General features: G+C 46.9%; 3 protein-coding genes across 6 annotated transcripts in view; 2 read left to right on the forward strand and 1 right to left on the reverse strand.

Annotated features, from left to right (window-relative positions):
• The window catches only part of LOC310837834 (uncharacterized protein), a 299,721-nt gene that overhangs the window by 185,647 nt on the left and 88,278 nt on the right, over window positions 1-25,796 (forward strand). The window lies entirely within an intron of this gene.
• LOC310837645 (uncharacterized protein) overlaps window positions 1-25,796 on the reverse strand; it is a 148,015-nt gene that overhangs the window by 5,159 nt on the left and 117,060 nt on the right. The window contains exons 1-4 of one of the 4 annotated variants that reach the window (XR_014560592.1): window positions 7,634-7,906; window positions 5,513-5,657; window positions 4,479-5,206; window positions 2,534-3,874 (exon numbers count right to left, since the gene is read on the reverse strand). Coding sequence is in view for 2 of the 4 variants with exons in the window: in XM_083724564.1 (XP_083580690.1) it covers window positions 2,643-3,874; window positions 5,129-5,206; window positions 5,513-5,657; window positions 7,634-7,636 (1,458 nt within the window). In the remaining 2 variants the exon portion in view is untranslated. Of the gene's footprint in view, window positions 1-2,011; window positions 3,875-4,478; window positions 5,207-5,512; window positions 5,658-7,633; window positions 7,907-25,796 lie in introns of those variants that run through there. The other 3 variants (XR_014560593.1, XM_083724564.1, XM_083724563.1) reach the window with 3 other exon arrangements.
• The window catches only part of LOC310837246 (uncharacterized protein), a 39,339-nt gene continuing 26,978 nt past the window's right edge, over window positions 13,436-25,796 (forward strand). Inside the window, exons 1-3 of the mRNA XM_083723464.1 lie at window positions 13,436-13,591; window positions 15,306-15,479; window positions 15,963-16,136. Coding sequence (XP_083579590.1) covers window positions 15,347-15,479; window positions 15,963-16,136 — 307 coding nt within the window. The 5' untranslated portion in view covers window positions 13,436-13,591; window positions 15,306-15,346. The remainder of the gene's footprint in view (window positions 13,592-15,305; window positions 15,480-15,962; window positions 16,137-25,796) is intronic.

The raw sequence follows: 25,796 nt of genomic DNA on the forward strand, positions 1-25,796 counted from the left end.
GTGGAAAAAATAATATGTTTGTGAAAGATTTGGAAAGAAGTGAGTCTCTCTCGGTGACGCAGCAAGAAATGTTTCGATGCGTAGGCAGACTTTGGCTGCAAGATGGATGGTCTTGTTAGGGTGTGAAACCTAAGACACTGGCAAGTTAGCAATGTCATGTGACTTTAAGTAGTCAAGCTCGTTAAGTTGTTAAGTTGCTCAGTATATAAAGAGTGTTTGTTTTCTCTGCCTGCGGGGCGTGAAGCAAAAATGTCTGAAAGCTCCGGAGGTGTTTCTGTTATCTGTCTGCAATAAACCTGTCTTTGGAAAGACAGGCTTCCCTGTGTCGTTATTTCTTTGCTGCTGAGACTCTGCCTGCGGGGCGTGAAGCAAAAATGTATTAGCAGTTGCTGCTCAGAAAGGGTTCAAAGTGAATCAATTTGATGTCTCTACAGCTTATCTTCATTCAGACTTGGCTGAAGAGCTCTATATGGAGCTTCCGCCAGGATTGAAAGTTGGTAAATCAAATCAGGTATGGAAACTACATAAATCTATTTATGGACTCAAGCAATCTGCTCATAATTGGAATGAGTGTTTGAATGACGTTTTGGTAGGCATTGGTTTTAGCAGGAGCAAGGCTGACAATTGCTTATATTTCAGAGGTTCAGGAGATGCTCAAGAATCTTTGCTTGTTTATGTAGATGACCTGATTTATACTTCAAAGACACAAGAACAAGTAAAAAAACTAGCCAAAGAGTTAAATAAACACTTCAAAGTTAAGAATCTTGGTGATGTAAAGGTCTATCTTGGTGTTCAGATAGATAGGACCAAAAATGGCAGTTTTCTACTGAATCAAAAAGGCAAGATATTGCAAATGTTGAAAAAGTTTGGCATGACAGAGTGTGCAGGTGTTAGAACACCAATGGAAATGGGTTTTGTAAAAGACAATGAGTTCAAGGATAGTGCTGAATTCAAGCGTGCTGAAATCTTTCAGTCAGCTCTGGGAAGCTTACTTCATCTTTCGCAATGGAGTAGACCAGACATTGCTTACGCTGTTAACTTACTCAGCAGAGAAGCTTCAAAACCTAGTGTAAATGCATGGAAAGGAATTCAAAGAGTGTTAAGATATTTACAATACACCAAAGATTTTTGCCTTGAATTATCTTCTGAAGGACAAGCACAGATTACTTGTTGGGCAAATAGTGATTGGGCAAATTTAAAGGATAGAAAATCAGTGTCTGGCTGTGTAATAAAATTTGGTAACTCTCTGATTGGGTGGAGATCCAAGAAACAGAACCTGATTGCTTTGTCGTCAACAGAAGCTGAGTTCTGTGCCTTATCTGAGTTATGTAGAGATCTAGAATTTTACAAATGCTTGGCACAAGAGATGTATGAAAAGGCCATCACTCCAATCACTGTATGGGGTGATAATCAACCGTGTCTTAAGTTAGCACAAAATGGGCAGTTTAAAGGTCGTACAAAACATTTGGATATCCGCTTTCAAAATGTTTGTCAAACGGTAAAAGCAGGAATTGTTAAATTAAATTACTGTCCCAGTCATGAAAATCAAGCTGATGGTTTTACAAAACCGCTTGGGTTTCAGCGGCATGAAAACGTTTGTGAAGAAATGGGTCTGAAGTAATTTTGTTTTTGTATTGCCAGCGAGAGGGGGTGTTAGGGTGTGAAACCTAAGACGCTGGCAAGTTAGCAATGTCATGTGACTTTAAGTAGTCAAGCTCGTTAAGTTGTTAAGTTGCTCAGTATATAAAGAGTGTTTGTTTTCTCTGCCTGCGGGGCGTGAAGCAAAAATGTCTGAAAGCTCCGGAGGTGTTTCTGTTATCTGTCTGCAATAAACCTGTCTTTGGAAAGACAGGCTTCCCTGTGTCGTTATTTCTTTGCTGCTGAGACTCTGAAGCTTGTACTGCAACAAGAATCTCTGCACTGGACTTAATTAATACTCTGCAAAGAGAACTGTTGCTGGTTGCGCAGCGGAAGCATTTACTGGACCAGTACACAGACTCTCTTAGGTCTAGGGAGGAAGAGCCGCTTGGATATCAGGCTGGAATCGTAAATCTGAAAGGGCTGTTATCCTCCTGGAAGACTAATTATGAGGCAGCGGGTCTGGAAAGTAAATGAGTGGACATTTAGATTGTATTTCATCGGAATGACAAGATGGCATGTCTGCTCGAAAACTTGATTGTTGGATTTCTGTGAGAGACATACGAGAGAGCATTACAAAACCCACACAGAGACAAACTAAGACTGTTCCTTTCAATCCACTTGTGGAGAAAACTCGGAGGTGACAGAAAAGGAAAATGAATAATGACAAAGATGAGAAGATGTGACTGGAAACATCATTGCAGTAAGGAAAAGCAGCACGAAATTGGATGTTTGGATTCCTGATGATCGAGAAGCATGGGTACCCCCCCACAAAAAAAATGGAAAACATTTGGACTTTATGATCTGTATTGATATAATTTGGACTAATTGGTATGATATGTTTAATCTGGCAAATGGAAACTTAATAAAAATTATTGGGAGGGGGAGAAAATACTGTAACCAATCTGTTACTAGTTCCCTTAGCTCTTCAAAATATTTTAATTTTAACTGATTTTCCACTTCGGTTAGCAGTTCTCTATAAGTCGGCCAGTTACTTCTCATGTTCACTTTGCCTGTAAGTGTTCTTTGATGTGCAGTGGGTTCTTCGATGTAAAGTAAGGTGGTGATTGAGACTGAAACTTTCCACATTCCATACATTTAAATGGTTTCTTCCTGGTGTGAGTTCTTTGATGTAAAGTAAGGTTTCCACTCTGACTGAAGTTCTTTCCACACTCCATACATTTAAATGGTTTATCCCCAGTATGAATTCTTTGATGTGCAGTAAGGCTTCCGCTCTGACTGAAGCTCTTTCCACACTCCATACATTTAAATGGTTTCTCCCCAGTGTGAATTCTTTGATGTGCAGTAAGGGTTCCGCTCTGGTTGAAGCTCTTTCCACACTCCATACAATTAAATGGCTTATTCCCAGCATGGGTTTTTTGATGTAAAGTAAGGACACTCCCAATACGGAAGCGCTTTCCACAATCTATGCATTCATATGGTTTCTCTCCTGTGTGGATTCGTAGATGTTCTGTAAGTGCACTCCTACAAGTGAAGCTCTTTCCACACTCCATGCATTTATGCAGTTTCACTCCTGTGCAGTTTCTCTGATGTAAAGTAAGATGGGTATTGAGATCGAAACTCTTTCCACACTCCATAGTTTTTAATGGTTTCTCCCCTGTGTGGGTTTTTTGATGTGCAATAAGGTTTCCGCTCTGGCTGAAGCTCTTTCCACACTCTATACATTTAAATGGTTTTTCTCCGGTGTGGCTTCTTTGATGTAAAGTAAGATGGTGATTGAGACTGAAACTCTTCCTGCATATCATACATTCATATGGTTTCTCCCCTGTGTGGGTTCTTTGATGTGCAGTAAGGTTTCCACTCTGGCTGAAGCTCTTTCCACAGTCCATGCATTTGAATGGTTTCTCCCCTTTGTGGGTTTTTGTATGCTTGACAAGGTTACCAGCACTACTGAGGCTCTTTCCACATTCCGTGCATTGAAACGCTTTCTCCCCTGTTTGGGTTCCTTGATGTAAACTAATGCTTCCACTCTGACTGAAGCTCTTTCCACACTCCACACTGCTACTTCCTGTGAATTCTTCCTGTGGACTCAGTGATACATGGACATCAGTGTCCTGAGTAGTAAGGGATTTGGTTTTCCAGTTCTTCAACACATTTCCTACATGCTTTTCAGGTGATCGTTGATTTACAAAGGTCTCTTTCTGTGCTTCATGCCCCACATTTTCTACAGACACCACAGATGGCTCACCATAATTCTTACTCTTCTGCCCATTACCTGTTTTGAGTCAGAAAAAGAAAATGCAATTCAAATTACAACTCAGAAGCAGAGACTCTCATCATGGATTGAGCCCTGTTCTCCACTTCTCTGATTTTACCATTTTCAAGAATGTCCCCCTCCTTCCTTCCCTGCCCAGCTGAATCTGAAGTCAGCTTCTGAAGATGCTTCTGAATATGAATATGTTATCTCAAGACAACAACACAAGTCCCTTCCTGCTCCTCCTCAAACTTGCTGAGTTGTGTCTGCTCATCTCTCCCCTTCCTCAGAGCCCCATCCAACTGGACTTTATCCTTCAACCCAAATGATGAAATACAAAATAGCCAGACACTCCTAGTGCTACTACTGCCATGGCTCTCTTCCCAAAAGCAGGGAAAGGCAAGATCTTAATTCTCCTGCTGAGGGATAGCAGAGGGGACACGTGGACGCAACAGAATCCCCCTGGCGCCTGTGAAGAGGATCTCAGCTCAGTGCCACTACAGAGGATATTTTAATTTGGGGTGCATCTCAGCACACGGAAGAGAAACCTCAGCCTGGAGACCATCTCTGCTCTTTAGAAGAAGACCCTGTGTGGGCAACATTATGCGGCTTGAGAGTGGCTTGCCTGTACGCTGTGGGGCCAGAGGCATTTACAATGAATGTAAATGCGACCTTTGGACAGGAGCAGAGCTTCCACACACCCTTCTCTGTCCTCCATCCAGGCTGGCAAGAAGCCCCATCAGATTTCAAGGAAACAACCCAGCCAGACCAAAAACACTAAAGGAAGATGGGAAGCAGGTCAGGGTATGGGGAGAAGAGAGTCCCAAGGGCCAGATGGAGAGGTTTGAAGGCTGCATTTGTCCATCTGGTCCATTTAATCCAAGAGCCCCATAGGGGCCAACTAAATACTTCAGGAAGCCAGAAGCAGGACTTATCTTCCTTGGCCCAGTATACCTGAAAGAGCATCTCCACCCCCATCGTTCAGCCCAGACACTGAGGTCCAGCGCCAAGGACCTTCTGGAGGTTCCCTCCCTGCGAGAAGTGAGGGTACAGGGAACCAGGCAGAGGGCCTTCTCAGTGGTGGCGCCCGCCCTGTGGAACGCCCTCCCATCAGATGTCAAGGGTGTCAACAACTACCTGACTTTTAGGAGAAATCTGAAGGCAGCCCTGTTTAGGGAAACCCAGCCAGATGGGCGGGGTATAAATTATTTATATATATAGTTATATTTCTGGAGCAAAAAGGGCCCCATGACACAACTAAGACTAAGTGCATACCTGCTGAGGTCTCCCCTTCTTTGGGGTCCTGGAGGAATGGATCTTGTTCTTCTACCCAACAGGAACTGAGGTCTGATTCTGCCAAGGAAAGAGTTACTATTAGCTATTTTGGGCCACAAAACAATCCAGCCCTTTCAAACCAATCTGTATTTTTGACCGCAAAGGCAAAAAGGAGGAATTGCCATATCCAGATCCTATAAAGACACTGTGATTAACTCCCACCAAGAAACCTATGTCCCCACTGTGGAAAGATGTGTGCATCCAGAATTGGACTCCACAGTCACTTACGGACACACTGTTAAGACCATGTTCAATAAATGGAACAAAGAGCAAATTGGTTCTTTCAATGTCTAGCAGCCAAGAGGGATACAAATCTGCCCTTACCTAAAGAGGCCACCATCTCATAATTCTCCTCCATGACTTCCTTGTGCAGAGCTCTTTGGCCACGATCCAGCAGAGCCCACTCCTCCTCTGTGAAAAACACAGCCACCTCCTCAAAGGTCAAGAGGGCCTGGATGGTAACCAGATTCTGGAAGAAGAAGAAGAAAAGATAACTTTATTTAAAGGTCCCTTCCCTACTTGACACACAAGCAAGGGTAAAGTGGGCCACTTCTGCGACTCTCTCACCTGTTGCCACTGATACGGAAGGGGGGAGCATGTCTTCTTCACCTTCTTCTTCGCTACAATATATCAATTTATTTCCAATTGTCAATGTCAAAAGGGACTAACATCTATAAAATTCATAGAAAATCAATGTGCCAGTTTGCTCAATTTCTCTAGGACTCCATCATACCTCCCCTGTCCAGCATAATCCCTCAAGCAAGGTGTTAAGACCCTAATCCTGTCAAATCGCTCTGATCAGCCTTTCCTCCAGGCAATGTCAGGTGGCAGACTATGCATATTTGAGACCATTGTTTTCTCATCCCCAGGAATTGTTTATCTGTGCATATCTCCAGCTCTGCATATTCCCCCCTCCCTCCTCCATATGTTAATCTGTGTAACCCAACCTCCCTTTAATATATTCATGATGTAATCTGTGTAACCAAACCTCTCTTTAATGTATTCATGACGTGTTTTGCACTGTATTCTGGGACATGGAGGGAGTTTCAAAAACTCATGTCACCCCTTTCTCACTGTTCAATCTCGTCTTGAACCTGTTGCGCAATAAACTTGGATCTTCTGCAGTTTGCTCCTGTCTACGGCTGAGCTCACTTTCCTCCGCAGGGACCCACGGACTTAGTCTGATGAGCTGGGTGGCAGAGCAGCCTCGCACCCAGATTTTAGCCGTAACACCACAAAGCAGAGAGCAGCTCTTTAATGTGAGCAATGGACAAATACAGATTTATTTAGGGTCGGAGACATTTACACAGATGGCAAACCTTTGACTGGTGAACAAATATTAAGCAAAGCTAGACAACATCTGGAACTGGCTAAATGTGCCTCAAATTACACATTTTCTAACAAACCAAAAAGTTACTGAACATGCCTCTAGACCCTAGACCAGGGGTAGGCAAACTAAGGCCCGGGGGCAGGATGTGGCCCAATCGCCTTCTCAATCCGGCCCGTGGACGGTCCGGGAATCAGCGTGTTTTTACAGGAGTAGAATGTGTCCTTTTATTTAAAATGCATCTCTGGGTTATTTGTGGGGCATTTCCCCCCCTTCAAAATAGAGAGTTGTGTTTATATGTTTGTTATGTTCAACATTCTGAAAAAACAAAACTTATACAATACATATATATTTAAGGGGAGGGGGGAGAGAAGCAGGGACCAGTCCAGGGACCGCAAGGGAGAGACAGGGAACAGGAAGAATGTCAAACTTTACATAGAAGCTTTGGAAAACCATGTCTTGGTCTTTAGGGGACGTTTAGCCTGGGTTTTCCCAGTCACTCAGCTTTGTGAGGTTTTAGAATCATATCCAAAATCTCTTAATGAGGTTTCATGGAAAACCTGCCTCTCTAGGAAGCAGGGGGGGGGGGGGTTGGCAGGCGATTCCTCCTCCCCTCCCTGCAAACATAAATTCCCTTGCTCCCCCCCCCAAAAAAGCTCTATTTCCCCATTTGCTTTGTGAGAAGGTCCCAGGTCCAATCCATGGCAGAGGCAACGAAGGAGACCCCCCTCCCAAAAAACTCATCATGTGAATGAAGGTTGCACAGTGTTACATCCCCCCCTTTAACCCTATGGGAGACAAGATCCCTCATTATTACACCTGTTTACAAAGGGAGGCAGGGCTGTGTCTGAGGGTGCCCCCCCCCCGTTATAACAGCCCCTCAGAGCAGGCTGGTGTCGTTAGGCCCGTTTTGCTAGAGGGGTTTTGAGCAGTACTATACGACAACCCTCAAGGGTAGTCCAGTGTCATTATCATGGATAGCTTTTATTTTAAGGCCGGGTCCTGGAAGTTGGGCTATGCTATTAGGGGAGGGGGCGTAGCTCCAAGGCAGAGCAGGTGCTTTGCATGCAGAAGGAGGTGCCCGGTTCAATTCTACGATTCCTGAGGGCCAGCCTTACCATTGGGCAGCCTCAGGTGGTTTCCTCGGAGGGCAGGATCCCGGGAAGATGCAGACTGGAGGCGAAGCCTGTCTCTCCCCTGCAGAGGAGCAGCAGCAGCAGCTGGGGCGGAAGAAGATGAATGACCAAGACTTCAATGGGCTTCCAGCTTCCGGCTCCCCTGATTGGTTCGCCGCCGCCTCTCGCTTCTCTTCTGATTGGTTCTCTTTTTCCCGGGCCTCCATTCATTCTGTGTTCCCTTCCTGCAACAGAATTACTTGCACTTCTTGGCATAGGCGCCGACTCCATGGGGCCTGAGGGGGCCCGAGCCCCCCCAATAATTTAAGAAAATTATTACCGTAAATTTCGCTCTATAACACGCAGATTTTTTCTCCTAAAAAGTAAGGGGAAATGTCTGTGCGTGTTATTGAGCGAATGTGTGGTCCCTGGAGCTGACTCGGAGCGCAGGGGCAAAAATATAGGCAAAAATCAGGCAAAAATAAGATCGGGCGGGCGGGCGGAGGGAAGGCGGAAGCTGCTGCTTTCCTGCATTCTGCCTCAGGGTCTTACTGCCTACCCGCTTCTGTTGCTGCGTTTGCTCAAACTCAACAAAGAGCAGGGAATCCCCTGCCCTCCTGGCAAGCAGAGGGTTAAGGAAAGGATCGAGTCCTTCCTTCTAATTCTTTCCTAGTCACACTGCGTGCAGGCTCCAGCCCACCACCTCCTCCTCTCCATGCTCTAGGGACTCGCAGGTGGGAGAGAGAGAGAGGGCTGGCTTGGGGGGGGACTTTTGCCTTCCCTTCCTTTCCTCCCCACCCCGTTAAACTCCTCCCCTGCATTCTTAGCCAGCTGCTTCTCCACACACCCCTCTTGTGCTTCTTGTCCCTTCTGTGTTTTTCCTTCCCTCCCCATTTAAAACGTGGTGACAAAGCACGGATCCACATGGATCCTCAGGATTTTTGCATTGGGTCACCCCAAATTCACCATCAGATCACATTACATGTCCATGGCTACAGTCTGTACCAAAAAAATCACGCACCCACTGTTGCCTGGGGCTGCAATGGTGCAAAAGCGTGGTTACAAAGCATGGATCCACAGGATCTTTGCACTGGGTCACCCCAAATTCACCATCAGATAACATAGCATGTCCATGGCTACAGACTGCACCAAAAAAATCACGCACCCACTGTGGCCTGGGGCCACAATGGTGCAAAAACGTGGTTACAAAGCATGGATCCACATGGATCCTCAGGATTTTTGCATTGGGTCACCCCAAATTCACCATCAGATCACATAGCATGTTCATGGCTACATCTTGCACCAAAAAAATCACGCACCCACTGTTGCCTAGGGTCACAGTGGTGCAAAAACGTGGTTACAAAGCACGGATCCACATGGATCCTCAGGATTTTTGCATTGGGTCACCCCAAATTCACCATCAGATCACATAGCATGTCCATGGCTACATCTTGCACCAAAAAAATCACGCACCCACTGTTGCCTAGGGTCACAGTGGTGCAAAAACGTGGTTACAAAGCACGGATCCACATGGATCCTCAGGATCTTTGCATTGGGTCACCCCAAATTCACCATCAGATCACATAGCATGTCCATGGCTACATCTTGCACCAAAAAAATCACGCACCCACTGTTGCCTAGGGTCACAGTGGTGCAAAAACGTGGTTACAAAACATGGATCCACATGGATCCTCAGGATTTTTGCATTGGGCTACTCCAAACTCACTGTCAGATATTAAAAATCTTTATAAAATAGAGAATTAAATACATACAGAATGTTAATTTTTCAGTTTCGAAATATTAGTACTAGTTTAGTACTGTATTTCTATATTACTATAGTACTGTATTAGTTATTTTCAAATACTTAAATATTTTTAGGGTGTAAGACCCAATTAAAGCCCGTTATTTACATACAGTATTACAGTATTTGCATACAGTATTAGGCATACTGTATTAACTTTATTAACTGTATTAAAGCATTAACTTTGAGATATTATTTTTATTTAATGAACCCTCAGCCTTATTCAAAGTAAGCTTAAATTAGCTATTTCACTTATTAATCAAAGTGCTATTACTGTGCGACAGCAATATTTTATGTTTTATTCTTTTAATGATAGTTTAGGATTTATTTAAATATCATTTCAGTCTTTTCAGAGCTATATATTCACTGCTCTGTAATAGTCTATAAGCATAATTGTTACTGTAAATTAAAATAGCTTTTTATGAAAATACCGTGCGTGTTTATGTTTTGTTTCTTTTTTCAAAGCCAAAAAGTGTTTCAGGCTTGTCGAGTTTCCCGGAGTGTGGAGTTATAGAGAGTCGAGTTTTTAGGGTTCTAATGTTGATCATATGACTCTAAAATACTTTAAAAAACTTTAAAACTCACTAATTTTCATCTAAAATTTAGAAAACTTCCTGGGGCATGACCCCGGTATGGGCCCCCCCAATATTTTTTATAAGTCGGTGCCCCTGAGCCCCATGGTGGTATTTCTGAGAGCCTACGCACCCTGACTGGCCTGGCTCTGCTGTCCATCACAGACTCAAACAAGGGGGACATCCCGTCTTTCAGTAACTGTCTATTTTAAACTCTTAGGGTTTAAGGTGATTGAAAATCACTATGCCTCGTGCCAGGGCCCCGCAAAGCCTAGGGGAATCCCCCAGCAGAATTTGACTCCGAAGAGAGACCCACGGATACGAATAAAGCGAAGTTATTATGAGGACCAACAGGCCTGGCTCCATGTTCAACCACACACAAACACACTTTAAATGGAGAACATTTGAATAATAAAAACAAAGAAATAAAAAGGGGTACTATAGGAATTTTAATGTCGTACATATATAAAATATTCATAACTGTCAGGGGCGCCGACTTATAAAAAATATTGGGGGGGCCCATACCGGGGTCATGCCCCAGGAAGTTTTCTAAATTTTAGACGAAAATTAGTGAGTTTTAAAGTTTTTTAAAACTATTTTAGAGTCATATGATCAACATTAGAACCCCGAAAACTTGACTCTACAGTAATAGCACTTTGATTAATAAGTGAAATAGCTAATTTAAGCTTACTTTGAATAAGGCTGAGGGTTCATTAAATAAAAATAATATCTCAAAGTTAATGCTTTAATACAGTTAATAAAGTTAATAAAGGTAATGGTAAAAGTACCCCTGCCCGTACGGGCCAGTCTTGCCAGACTCTGGGGTTCTGCGCCCATCTCACTCAAGAGGCCGGGGGCCAGCGCTGTCCGGAGACACTTCCGGGTCACGTGGCCAGCGTGACATCGCTGCTCTGGCGAGCCAGAGCCGCACACGGAAACGCCGTTTACCTTCCCGCTAGTAAGCGGTCCCTATTTATCTACTTGCACCGTGGGGTGCTTTCGAACTGCTAGGTTGGCAGGGGAATAAAGTTAATACAGTATGCCTAATACTGTATGCAAATACTGTAATACTGTATGTAAATAACGGGCTTTAATTGGGTCTTACACCCTAAAAAATATTTAAGTATTTGAAAATAACTAATACAGTACTATAGTAATATAGAAATACAGTACTAAACTAGTACTAATATTTCGAAACTGAAAAATTAACATTCTGTATGTATTTAATTCTCTATTTTATAAAGATTTTTAATATCTGACAGTGAGTTTGGAGTAGCCCAATGCAAAAATCCTGAGGATCCATGTGGATCCATGCTTTGTAACCACGTTTTTGCACCACTGTGACCCTAGGCAACAGTGGGTGCGTAATTTTTTTGGTGCAAGATGTAGCCATGGACATGCTATGTGATCTGATGGTGAATTTGGGGTGACCCAATGCAAAAATCCTGAGGATCCATGTGGATCCGTGCTTTGTAACCACGTTTTTGCACCACTGTGACCCTAGGCAACAGTGGGTGTGTGATTTTTTTGGTGCAAGATGTAGCCATGAACATGCTATGTGATCTGATGGTGAATTTGGGGTGACCCAATGCAAAAATCCTGATGATCCATGTGGATCCGTGCTTTGTAACCACGTTTTTGCACCACTGTGACCCTAGGCAACAGTGGGTGCGTGATTTTTTTGGTGCAAGATGTAGCCATGAACATGCTATGTGATCTGATGGTGAATTTGGGGTGACCCAATGCAAAAATCCTGAGGATCCATGTGGATCCGTGCTTTGTAACGACGTTTTTGCACCATTGTGGCCCCAGGCCACAGTGGGTGCGTGATTTTTTTGGTGCAGGCTGTAGCCATGGACATGCTATGTTATCTGATGGTGAATTTGGGGTGACCCAGTGCAAAGATCCTGTGGATCCATGCTTTGTAACCACGCTTTTGCACCATTGCAGCCCCAGGCAACAGTGGGTGCGTGATTTTTTTGGTACAGACTGTAGCCATGGACATGTAATGTGATCTGATGGTGAATTTGGGGTGACCCAATGCAAAAATCCTGAGGATCCATGTGGATCCGTGCTTTGTCACCACGTTTTAAATGGGGAGGGAAGGAAAAACACAGAAGGGACAAGAAGCACAAGAGGGGTGTGTGGAGAAGCAGCTGGCTAAGAATGCAGGGGAGGAGTTTAACGGGGTGGGGAGGAAAGGAAGGGAAGGCAAAAGTCCCCCCCCAAGCCAGCCCTCTCTCTCTCTCTCCCACCTGCGAGTCCCTAGAGCATGGAGAGGAGGAGGTGGTGGGCTGGAGCCTGCACGCAGTGTGACTAGGAAAGAATTAGAAGGAAGGACTCGATCCTTTCCTTAACCCTCTGCTTGCCAGGAGGGCAGGGGATTCCCTGCTCTTTGTTGAGTTTGAGCAAACGCAGCAACAGAAGCGGGTAGGCAGTAAGACCCTGAGGCAGAATGCAGGAAAGCAGCAGCTTCCGCCTTCCCTCCGCCCGCCCGCCCGATCTTATTTTTGCCTGATTTTTGCCTATATTTTTGCCCCTGCGCTCCGAGTCAGCTCCAGGGACCACACATTCGCTCAATAACACGCACAGACATTTCCCCTTACTTTTTAGGAGAAAAAATCTGCGTGTTATAGAGCGAAATTTACGGTAATAATTTTCTTAAATTATTGGGGGGGCAGAGCCCCCCCAAACGAATTTTTGAGGGGGCTCGGGCCCCCTCAGGCCCCATGGAGTCGGCGCCTATGATGGGGCTGGAGCCTCGCTCTGACTGGCTCGCGAGACAGTGAGGGGCGGTGCCAGCCCTTTTGGAGGGAAAATAAAAGGAGCCATTTCTGAGGGAGTTTTCTGAGAGGGAGAAAGGGGGACTGGGAGAGGGATGGACTGAGGGGGGGGGGACCTTGGAGGGGAAGGTGAGGAGAATCTCCACTGGGAGAGGAGTCCGGCGGGAATTCAACGGGAGAAGCTATGGGGAGGCGGGCGAAAGCGGAGTGTCCTTCCAGTGAGGAGGGGAAAAGGAGACCCGCCCCCCGAGCCAGGCACCAGGGCTGAGGGGATCCGCTGGGTCCCGAGGCTGACTGGAAATCCCTCCGGAGTGGCTGAGAGGGAGGAAAAGGGCCCCTCGCTCACGAACCCCCCCAGGTCTGGCTCTGTGGTGGAAGCAGGGCTGCGTCCCAAGGATTGAACGGGGACAAAACTCAGGGAAGGAGCAGAAACCCAGGGGAACATTTGGCCCCCGCTTCTAGAAAGCGGAACACCCGCCTTAATTATTATTATTATTTTATTTATCCCCCACCCATCTGGGCGCAGGGCACTAAGCGGCATCTGAGCCGAGAATCACAGAGAACTCTGCACATGCCCTGGACCCCCGGATTCTGGGAGGGGAGGGGAGGACAGCCAGCCAGGAAGGGGGCTGTGCTCAGCTTGCGAAGGGTTAAATCGACCAGAGCCGGAGTCCTAGAGAGGACAGGAAGTGGAGAGGCGGGGCGGGTCCTCCAGAGCAGAATCCCCTCCCTCCGTGCCCAGTCCCGCTTTTTGTCTCTTGTCTCCTCCCCGCGCTGCCTCGGTTTCCCTCCTGGGAAGAATCCGGTGAGTCTCCTCCCCTCGCTTCCCCCTTGGGGTGCCCATGGGAGAAGGGGGTCCCGGGGCTGCAGGGGGAGACCCCCAAGTCTGGGAGCAGAGGGTCCTGCCCCCCCATTCCTCCCTCTAAGCCTGGGAGGGGGCGAGTTTCCAGGGGGTCTGCAGCTCTGCTCTTCCTTGGCATCCTCTTTGGGGAAGGAGGGAGGGGTCTTGGGGGGGGGAGGGCATGCCCAGAATGCCCCTTCCAGTGGAGGAGCCCCTGCCAGGCCGGCCTTTCCCCCTGCCAGAATATTCCTCCTCCAGATCAGCTCAGGTCTCCAGCCCAGAGCCTCAAGGGAAGCCTCTCTGGGCGGGGGGCACGCCTGGGGCCCCTCCGTGGAGAAAAGGGGAGAGCCAGAGGGCTGAGCTGGCTGCACTGGGCTTGCCAGGGTTCAAGGGAACGGAGCTGCCTTCCTTGAGAGGAGAGGATGGAAAGCCGCCTTAAGGACCCCAAGATCTTGTCCTGAAGGGGGTGAGGCAATGCAGGGAGGAGAAGGAGGGGGCTCTGGGTGGCAGGTCTGCCAACTTTTCTCTCTCTGGTCCCAGAGTGAGCTTTCAAGGATGTTCCCCATCCTGGAGTTTCTCTGCAGCTGCTGCTATTGCGGAATGTTTTATTCACATTAAACTCATAACTTCCGCAGTGCGTAGGTAAAAGTGGAACTCCCTCCTGCAGGAGCCAGGGATTGGAGAGACTTTTCTAAAGGGAAATAAGACAATCTATACATGGCAAGCATGACTGTGAATAATACTCTCTTAGAAAAATGTAAGATACAGAAGGGGACATTTATTTATGTATTATCAAGAAGAATAAAGCAAGGATAAAAGACACCTGCTCCCCACCTTCTGGGACAAAAGAGGGATTATCAGTCATTGTGTGGCTCCTACTACTAACAGGGGACATTGGTACTATCGCAAAATAGACTAGTTCTATCAAGGTACCCTAAGCCTTTGGGAATCTTGTCACAAGAGGAGCATAAAGCTCACCTGGAGTTTTTGGAGGATATACATGCCTGGTGTTCCTAAGAACACTGCAGATTTAGGAAATGTGGAAGATCTATACTTTGATTGCTTCCGTGCCAGGGTGGGGGCCACATTTTGGGACTGTAGTCTTGCGAAGATGGTGTATAAGCACAGATGATATCTAAGGAGGAGAGGTGTATTAGTTTCCTGATATTTCAAAAATGTGGCATCACCGACTCCTCTGCTTCCACATACAGATTGGGTCCCCATGCAACTCCCAACAGAGGCAAATATGGCCACAACATCTGTCTGGCTTGTGATGAGAGAGCTCAAAGATTGAGAACAGGGCTCTCCATACAGAGCACCTAGCACGGGAGCACCTACATGTAATATCTACTCTGCACTTTTCTGCCCATGCTCTGGGGTTGCAGTTTTCAGGCTTGGGAACAGGACGGTGACTGGTTTTTGTACCAAGTTTTGTCAGTTATCCCCACTGAGTTCAATGGGATCTACTCTGAGGTCACTACTGTGCAGACCATGCCAGGCTTGCAAGTGGGGTGAGGAGCATACAGAAGAAATTGGAATCACTGGAGATGTTTAGAAATGGGGCTTCTCTTGGGAAGGGGCTGCCCCATTTGTGCTTCTCCAGGGGCAGGAGAATATCTAGGGCAAGAGAATCCCTGCAGGGCCTCTGAGGCTCCCTTTGCTTCTTCCTCTCTCCCAGGACCCTGCAGCTTGTTTTCGCTTCTTGACTGCTCAGGAAGGATGAAAGAGACGGATCCTGCAAAGCTCGTAAGGATGGAAGGGGGAAGATGGACAGTTGACCTGGTCAGGTTGTCTCCTGCATCCCTTTGCGCAACCTCTGAGCGTTCCCTCCCAGGGACCTCCGAGAGATCTGGTGAGTTCCAGGGGAGGGGAGATGGGGACATGGATGGATGGAGCCAGAGAGGTATTGGGGCTTGCTCAGGGGGACACCATTTCGGGCTCCTCCACCTGCCTGCCTGCACCTTTGTTATCTGCAGGCAATTTGAGCTAGGAATACTGTGAGGAGAATCAGAACTTACAGGGTTAAACAGTTCTGCCCATGATCTGGGGTTACAGTTTTCAGGTTTGGGGACATTTTGGTACCGAGTTCTGTCAGTTATCCCCACTGAGTTCAATGGGATCTACTCTCAGGTGACTACTGTGCAGACCATGCCAGGCTTGCAAGTGGAGTGAGGAGCATACAGAAGAAATTGGAATCACTGGAGATGTTTAGAAATGGGGCTTCTCTTGGGAAGGGGCTGCCCCATTTGTGCTTCTCCAGGGGCAGGAGAATATCTAGGGCAAGAGAATCCCTGCAGGGCCTCTGAGGCTCCCTTTGCTTCTTCCTCTCTCCCAGGACCCTGCAGCTTGTTTTCGCTTCTTGACTGCTCAGGAAGGATGAAAGAGACGGATCCTGCAAAGCTCGTAAGGATGGAAGGGGGAAGATGGACAGTTGACCTGGTCAGGTTGTCTCCTGCATCCCTTTGCGCAACCTCTGAGCGTTCCCTCCCAGGGACCTCCGAGAGATCTGGTGAGTTCCAGGGGAGGGGAGATGGGGACATGGATGGAAATGGAGAGGTATTGGGGCTTGCTCAGGGGGCACCATTTCGGGCTCCACCTGCCTGCCTGTGCCTTTGACATCTGCAGGCAATTTGAGCTAGGAATACATCACTGCTCCCCGACCACCACAATGTATTGGCAGCTCAAAATGTCTAAAACCAGTACCGTGATTGAATGCTCTACCAATGTCAGACAACTTACCGATCCTTCAGGCAGCATTAGAAGTCATGACTCTTGAAAGTAACCTGATCCTGGGCTTCCAATTTGTCTGCGAAGGGAAATGGCGGTGCGGTGCGAGTCGTCCGTCTAAATGACGACCGTTACCGGGGCTTTTGAGCAGTGGGGGTGAGTGCCAGGGTTAGACAGCCCCCCCCAAAAGTGTCCCACAGGTAGTGGGGTGTCGAGGGGACCAGCTGGGCGTGAAGAGGCTTGCCGCGATTGCCGGAGCCCCAACGCTGCATCGTGGGGGGGGGGGTGAGAGAGAGAGACAGTGGCTTCAGCCTGCCCGTGGCTCCAGCGCAGCTCAGAAACCGGAAACCAGAAATCGCCAGCTGAAGCAGCAGATTTTGCAGTACAGACTTATGAATGGGAAAAAAACCTTTGGAGACACATCAGTCTTTAGATACTTTTTAAACTGCACTTTGTTACTTTGCTACCTGTTAACACTATGTACTCTTGATACAAGAAAAAACTGTAGCTCTTTGCTCTTTGGTTCCTTAAAAGGAAGATACAGGAAATGCTTGGAGTACTCTGGTTTTTTGTTTTTTGTTTTAAAAAATAATATTTATTGCTTTTAAAAGGAAAGAAGACAGAAGAGAAAAAACAAAACAAAAAAAGAAAAAAAAGACAATACAGTACAATATATAAACAATACAAAACACAACCTAAACCCATTAAGCTAAACCCATTAAACTAAACTAAACCAAACCCACTCCCTAACCCTAAATAAAACAAAACAAAAACAATTTTTTAAAAAATACACCCCCCCTTTTCGATACTTTTTCTTTCATTCCCTTGTTTCCTCGACCTCCTCTCACCTCCCTTTTTGTATTCCACTTCTACTAGTTATTTCAGCAAATCATTTCCATCTTTCTCTATTCTCTATCATATTATAAATAACATATTTTTTTAACCTTATTTTAACATTAAAACTAAAATACTTATATATGCCTAACTCCTTATAACATTTCTGCTAAATCCATGAAATATCAATCCACCATTTTTCTATCACTCATTAATTTTGCGATGTTTCTATATATAAACTTTAAATTTTCCAATCTTCTTCCATCAACTCCTCTCCCTGGTTTCGGATTCTGCCAGTCCTTTCCATCAATTCCATATAGTCCATCAACCTGGAGATCTTATGTCCGAAGCTCTTAACTCTTTTCCAGGTCCCTTCTGCAGATCTTCATATTCTTTAATGCTAGAGAGCAAATCTCGAGAAAACTCCATCCTAACAATACTTTTATTCCTTCTGGACAGTTCAGCCAAATTTCCACAGTTGAAGCTAGGGTCTATAAAATATTTCAGGACATTTTTCAAGATTCCTCCAAATCCAAAGGCCCCCAAAACTTCAGTCTCCTACTCTCAGTTTTTTTGAATGGGGATGCAGATTTTATGAATGAAAGCACTGAAAGGCTTGAAAACATTGCAGATTCTTTTTTTAAAAACCTCTAAAAAGGCAAGTCCTACCAAAGCTTGGCAGGAGGACACTTTTCCATAACTGGGTGGTAATCCCAGGGAGGGGAGGTGCCTGTTAAGAGCCTTAGTTGGAGAAGGTGGGGGGTGGAAGGGCCTGTATTGGAATAAAAACTGAGAGAAATAGCATATATACCATAGATTCCGGCGTATTAGGTGACTGGGCTTATTAGACGACCCCCCAAATTGGCAGCTGCAATTTGGGGGTTCGTCTTATAAGCCCAGTTGCCTAATATTCTGGGCAGCAACAGGGGGCGGTCTCAGCTCCGCACTGGGAGAAAGTCACCCGGCACGGAGCTGAGGCCGCCGCCCACTGCTGCTGGTTTGGAGCCGCTACCGCAGTAGCGGGCGGCGGGCTCTGCTCCGCGCCACCCATACCCGGCGTATAAGGCGGCCCCCGACTTTGGAGAAGATTTTCCGGGGTTCAAAAGTCGCCTTATACATTGGAATCTACAGTATATTCGATTACAATTACCATTTAGATTACAAATCTAATTTGAATTATAAATATGTCTGGAAAATTTTTGGACTCACAGTGGAAATATTTTGGATTACAAGACACATTGTGGATTATAATATAACTAGAAGCTTGCCAAGTGCTAGTCATAATCAAGCAGACAATGTAACAGTAAGTTTGAACAATGGTAACTGTCAGGAAACTGCCATCGGAAGAACAGGGGGCGGAAGGGCTCCAGGAGGATAGAAGAGACTCAGCAGCAGAAGAGGGAACCAGTAGGGGGGGAGCAGGAGCTCCAAGGGACAGGAAGTCGGAGGGGAGGCTCTGGGACACTTCCAGTGAGAACAGTGAGGAGGTATCAAGGCCCCCTTTAGCGACCCCCACCCCTCGCCGGAAGCTGTCACGCAGGGAATCTAGGAGACGCGTTTCCGTTAAGCAGCTTTTATGCTGGAAGCGTTTCCGCAAGCGCCCACTGTCAGATTCTACCAGTGACTGACGGAGCCATGTCCAAGGGCTCCGCTCAAGGCAGAGCTTTGCTACGTTAAGCAAACTCCGAGGGACTAACCCTTTTACGCACAAGTAGCTCATTGTCCCATCACAGCAATCCGACAGTCCCTGAAAGCGCTTGTGCAAGGAGAGGCATCATGAGCAATCCAGCCGGAGCCGGAGAAGGGGGAGCAGCTGCAGCCGTTCCAAGCCTGGAAGAAAGGTACAGGATGTTGGAGGTTCAGTTAGCCCTGCAAACGGCTAGGCTTGAGGAGAGGAGGGCTCACGATGCAGAGAAGGGAAAAGCCACCCAAGTCTCAAGGAAGGTGCCGGGACTGGTGCAGAAATTTGGGGGTGATCCCAGGAACTACCAAGCCTTTAGGACAGAAATGCAATATGCCCTTAATCTGCAGTTTGATGATTTTCCTGATGAGGAATCGAGGGTGGCGTTTGTGATTGGCCATCTAGAAAAAGGGGCGAGAGACTGGGTGAGACCCCTGATGGCAGCCAATAACGAGGTCCTAAAGGACACAAGGAAGTTTTTTCGCGCCATGGATCTGATGTTCTCCAGTGAGATTGAGCAGGGAGTGGCGCGCAGACAGTTAATGGCGTGTAAGCAAGGGAACCGATCTGTCCGTGAGTACTGGACTGAGTTCACCATGTTGATCCATAAATTAAGTTGGGATTTGTCTGCGGAACCGATACAAATGCTGTTCGAAGAAGGATTATCTTCGGCAGTAAAAGATGAACTTTCCCGGGCGCCCAGGGCGGAGTCTATGGACCAGCTGACTAAATCAGCGCTGGCCATAGGATCACGGCAGGAGGCTAGAGCCTTGGAGAAGCGGGAAGGGAAAGAGGAGCATTGGAGGGATTTCCGCATTCCAGAGATTCCAGAGCAGCCTTCCCAGCCAGCAGAGCCGATGGAAATCGGAACAGCGCGCGCGCGCGCGCAGTTTCAAACCCCAGCGAAGGGCGGAAGAAGGAGGGGAAAGGCGCCAAGAAATGTTTTCTCTGCCAACAGCCAGGTCACTTTGCCAGGGTTTGTCCGCAAAGAAAGGAATGGCAAGGAATGGCGGGAGCTGTTGGGGAGGAGGCGGAGGGAGCTAAGGAGTCAGTAAAACCCAACGCCTGGCTGCAACCATCGGGGCACAGCAGCCAGGCCAAGGATCAGTGAATGTGCCCACGCCGGAACCACCAAGACCAGCGCTAGTAATAGAGGTGTTACTAGAACTGGCAAACGGACACCTGCTAAAGGTTAAGGTGCTATTGGACTCAGGCAGCTCCTGCAACTTTATGAGTAAGGAGTTTGCAGCCGCACACCAGATACAAACCATCCCTTTAAAAAATCCTCTGCAGGTGACCACGATTGATGGGAGGGCGCTGTTGGGAGGAGAAGTTAACCAGCAGACTGTCCCCATGACAATGAGGGTGGCAAGACACACGGAACTGATAGCGTTTAATATAGCCACTTTGGGAGGAGCGCCCATCATTTTGGGGATGAGCTGGCTAGCGCTGCATGATCCGCTCGTGGGATGGCATCAGAGAGTGGTTTCCTTTGGGTCAGCGCATTGTATGGGACACTGCACGGAAAAGGGGGGCCAAGTAGGTACCCAGGCCACGTTAGCAAAGATAGAAGCAACAGATCAAGGAAGGGTACCATGACAATATGCAGATTTGGCCAACGTCTTCAGCGAAAGGGAAGCAAATAAACTACCCCCGCACAGACCCTTTGACTGCCAAATCAACTCACTCCCGGGAGCACAATTGCCAGTGGGCAAGGTGTATGCAATGTCAGACAGGGAGATGCAGGAGTTAAGGGAGTTTATTGACAAAAACCTCAAGCGTGGGTTCATCAGAGAGTCACGAGCGGTGGGGGGTAGCCCAGTGGACAAAAAAAATACAGATAAACCGAGATTGGTTGTGGACTTCCGGGCCCTGAACGCAGTGTCCGAACCCGTGACTTTCCCCATGCCCAGAATCGATGACATTCTGACCCGGGTGAGAAAAGGGAAAATTTTTACCAAGCTGGACCTGAGGGGGGCGTATAACCTGATACGTATGAGAAAGGGAGATGAGTGGAAAACCACTATGTTCACCCCCTTGGGGGCCTTTGAGTACTGCGTTATGCCTTTCGGCCTCCAGGGGGGGTCGGCCGTTTTTCAATCATTCATGAATCACGTCCTAGGACCATTGCTTTACAAGAACTGCGCTGCGTTCTTAGATGACGTACTAGTGTACTCAGAGGATGAAGAGCAGCATGTGCGAGATGTACGAGAGGTACTGAGCAAACTGCAAGAAAACCAGCTGTGGGTGAAACTGGAGAAGTGTCAGTTTCACACCAGAGAGGTGGAATTCCTAGGGTACCGGTTGTCAGACAAGGGGCTGGCCATGGATCCTAGCAAGGTACAAGCGGTACTGGAATGGAGACCACCGAAAACTAAGAAAGATGTGCAAAGGTTTTTGGGGTTCGGAAACTTCTATCGGAAGTTCATCAAGAACTTTGCCCACTTAACGGCCCCCATCACGGATTGTCTCAGCAGTAAGAAGAAATTTGTCTGGACGGAAGAAGCGCAGCGAGCATTCGAAAGTTTAAAGAGGGCGTTTGCTTCGGAAGAACAACTCTTACACGTGGATCTGCAGCAGCCGATGAGAGTGGAAACCGACGCGTCTGACAGAGCGGTGGGCGCCGTACTCCTCCAGCCGGGACAGGATACGTCAGAATGGAGACCGTGTGCCTTCTTCTCGAGGAAGTTGAACAAATCCGAGAGGAACTATACCGTGTATGACAGGGAATTACTCGCCATCCATGAAGCGTTCAAGAGATGGCGACACCTGTTGATCGGGGCGCAACACAAGGTTCAAGTGCGGACAGACCACAAAAATCTAGAATACTGGAGGATAGCCCGAGTACTGAACCAGAGACAAGTAAGATGGGCGCAAGAGTTCTCCAAGTTCAATTTTGAAATTCGCTACATGCCGGGGGCAGAGAATGTCAGAGCGGACGCTCTCTCCAGAAAACCTGAGTACTTAGAGGGGGAAGGAGCGGCGGAAGAAAGACATATCATCCCTGAGGACCACTGGGTTTGTGGGGCAGCATTGGTGGGGTAAAGAGAACTGGTAGAGGGTACTGAGAACGATGAATATGCCCAAGAAAAGCTTAGGGAACTCAGGGAGACAGGTGAGAACACAGGGGGTTTTGAGGAAAAGAACGGAAAACTATATTACAAAGGGGCACTCTACATACCAGATGGGGAACTAAGAGGGCGGGTGCTCAAACAGTTGCATGACAGCCCCACGGCAGGGCACTTCGGACAGCACAAGACCATGTGGTTGGTTACCAGGGAGTTTTGGTGGCCCAAGGTGAGGGAAGACGTGCGGGAGTATGTCCGGGGATGCGACAGGTGCCAAAGAGCAAAGGGAGAGAGGTTGGCGCCAGCAGGGTTATTAGAACCCTTACCCACCCCAGAAAGGCCATGGGAGATGGTATCCATAGATTTCATGACCGATCTACCGAAATCCAAAGGGAAAACAGCGGTCATGGTGGTAGTAGATCTACTAACTAAGATGTGCCATTTTATAGCTTGTTCACATGCAGTCACAGCGGAAGAAACCGCAAGGTTGTTTGTAAAGCATTTTCAGGTTGCATGGCGCCCCCTTGAGGGTTTTGAGCGACAGAGGGAAACAATTTACTTCCAGGTTCTGGAGGAAGCTAATGAGCTTGCTGCATGTGGAGGTAAGTTTTTCCACCGCCAGGCACCCAGAAACAAATGGACAAGCAGAAAGGGCAAACGGGGTTTTGCAACAATATCTGAGGTGTTATGTAAAAGACAGAGAAACAGATTGGGTAGATAAGTTACCTCTGGCAGAATTTGCCTACAACAACGCGGAAAACGTGTCCACAGGGATGAGTCCCTTTCTGGCCAATTATGGGTGTCACCCTCGAGCATTCCCAGGAGAAGGAGGGGAGAACTGGAGTGTACCAGCGGCGGAACACTTTGTGGAAGAAATGGAAGCAATCCACCGGCAGCTCCAACTCAACTTGGAGAAAGCCAAAGAAGAATATAAGAAACAAGCGGACAGAAATAGGAGGGAAGGTGAAACCATAAGGGTGGGAAACCGGGTGTGGCTATCCACCCAAGGACTGCCGTTTAAGGGAGGGTGTAAGAAATTGAGACCCAAACGGTTGGGACCCTTTGAGGTCATACAACAGGTTAACCCAGTAGCATTCAAACTCAGATTGCCCAGTCACATGAAATTGCACCCAGTATTTCACAGATCATTACTGTCACCGTACCGAGAGGGACGGGAGTGGGGGGAACGTGAGAGGGGGGTCACCCAAACACCTGTCATAGAAGAGAGAGAACGCAACATGGAAGTGGCAGGAATCATTGATTCCAGGTGGAAGGGGAATCGGGTGGAATACTTGGTAGAATGGGAGGGGGAGGAAGAGTCAGAAAACACGTGGGTGCCGGCAGAAGAAGTCCACGACGAGGTTTTGATAGAAACGTTCCATCAGCGTTTCCCAAGAAAACCGCAGCCGGTGGAGCGATTTAGGAGGGAATACTTTGGGACCACTGATGAGGAAGGGGTGTTTGAAGGGTTCCCAGAGTCAGGGGGTGAGGAGGCGGCATACTCTGACGAAGAAGAGGAAGACAGGGAAGGAAATGGAAGGCAGTGGCTAGAAGTGTTTGAATCCTCTGAGGGCGAGGAGAGTTCCTTCTGAGGCTTTCCAGCCTCACCACCTGTAGAAGAGGAGGCGGGAGGGGGTGGAGGGGGGCCTGGAGGGGAGGTGGATGTCAGGAAACTGCCATCGGAAGAACAGGGGGCGGAAGGGCTCCAGGAGGATAGAAGAGACTCAGCAGCAGAAGAGGGAACCAGTAGGGGGGGAGCAGGAGCTCCAAGGGACAGGAAGTCGGAGGGGAGGCTCTGGGACACTTCCAGTGAGAACAGTGAGGAGGTATCAAGGCCCCCTTTAGCGACCCCCACCCCTCGCCGGAAGCTGTCACGCAGGGAATCTAGGAGACGTGTTTCCGTTAAGCAGCTTTTATGCTGGAAGCGTTTCCGCAAGCGCCCACTGTCGGATTCTACCAGTGACTGACGGAGCCATGTCCAAGGGCTCCGCTCAAGGCAGAGCTTTGCTACGTTAAGCAAACTCCGAGGGACTAACCCTTTTACGCACAAGTAGCTCATTGTCCCATCACAGTAACTATTAGACTTTTGTTGTGGCCTGCTTTTTTATTCTTTTTTTGTAGATTGTATATAAAGGTGATTTTGCCCTCTTTTCTCTCTCTTTTTTTGGGGGGATATTGTGGAACTTTTATAATTCTGTAAGTTTGAAAGTGTTACAGTAGTAATGTATAATAATAATAATAATAAAAGGGTTTGGGAATTGGATTGGTGGGAGAACTGTTGTATACAAGGCAAGAGTGAGAAAAAGATAGGAGGGTCGAGGAAGTATTGAAACCTGATATCAATTCTAAGAGGAGCAGGAATAAATTATAAATGGAAATTCCCGGAGGGAGTTTCCTTTACTTATAGGAGAAAGAGATTCAGATTATTGTCAGAGAGTCAGGTACAGGAATTTCTGGATAAACATGGCAAAGACCCAGAATTTCAAAGCTCGGGGAAAGAGTTCAGAACCCCCTATGAGATGCACAGAGATGAACTGGAAAAGACTGAAAGAACAGGGCAAAAAAGCAAATCTTTTTAAAATGAATCAGATCATCGCAAATCTTAAATTACTAACCTGGCATGTCAATGGCCTTAACAATAATATTAAAAGGAACAGCGTGTGGCATGAGGTTTTAAAATGGAATTTGGATATAATTTGCCTACAGGAGACTCATGTTGCAAGAAAGCATGAGAAAATCTTTTTTTTTTTTTCAAATAATATTTATTCAAGTTTTAAAAGATTACAAAAAGGGACACAATATACAAAAACAAAACATATCCAAGAGAAAAAGAAAAAGAAAAAAAGAAAAAAAAATTAAAAACGCAAAAACAGCTAAAAAGAAAAAAAGATACAATAAAAAAGACAAAAGAACAAGTTAAACCTCGATATAACACCCTTTCTTAACTTATCTCCTTGACCTCCTCACACCTCCCCTCTTTGTATTCTAATTCAAATAGATATTTCAGCAAATCCTTCATCTTTATTTTTATCCTTATAACTTATCTTAATATACTGTAATTTTCCATTCTCTCATTCGCCAATTACCCATCCACTTTTACTTTATTTAATCTTATTTCTCCTTAGAACTTATATATCTGAAATTATTCTCTTAAGACGTTTCCCCTAGGGTCACAAAAATTCCATTCTATGATTTTCCCATCTCTTATTAAAACCTTCCTCCCACCGCAAGTCTTCAGGACAGGTCCGGGAACAGAGGAGAAGGCGCGCTGCGCTTCCCTGCTGTCCCCGGAGATTTCCCTATGGGCTTTCGTCTTGCGAAGCAAGCCCATAGGGAAATTCGTCTTGCGAAGCCGCTAAAAATCGGAAAACCCTTTCGTCTTGCGGGTTTTTCGTTTAGCGAGGCATTCGTCTTGCGGGGCACCACTGTATACACTTTAAATTCCCAATTTTTCTTTCACCATCTCCCCTCCCCGGTCTTGGCCCCTGCCAACAGTTCTCCAAAAGTCCATCAACCCAGAGATCTTAAGTCCGAGGCTCTTAACTCTCTTTCATGTCCCCTCTGCCGATCTTTTTGATAGTCTTTGGTGTTAAAGAACAGATCTTGGGGGAGCTCCAACCCAATGGTAGTCATATTCCTTCTTAGCGAGTCTGCCAGACTTCCATAATTAAAGGTAGGGCCCATAGAATATTCCAAATCTTGTTTCACACTCCTGCCAAATCCAAAGGCCCCAGAGGCTCCAATCTCCACCTGACTCAGATTCAAATCCCATAAGTTATTTGATCCCCACATGGGGTGATTTTTCCATCTTTCATTTTCCAAACCAAGCCAGGCTCTCATCTCCAAAAACTGGCTTCTC

The sequence above is a fragment of the Podarcis gaigeae genome (assembly GCF_964106915.1).
Source record: "Podarcis gaigeae genome assembly, chromosome: 2".
Taxonomy (NCBI): domain Eukaryota; kingdom Metazoa; phylum Chordata; class Lepidosauria; order Squamata; family Lacertidae; genus Podarcis; species Podarcis gaigeae.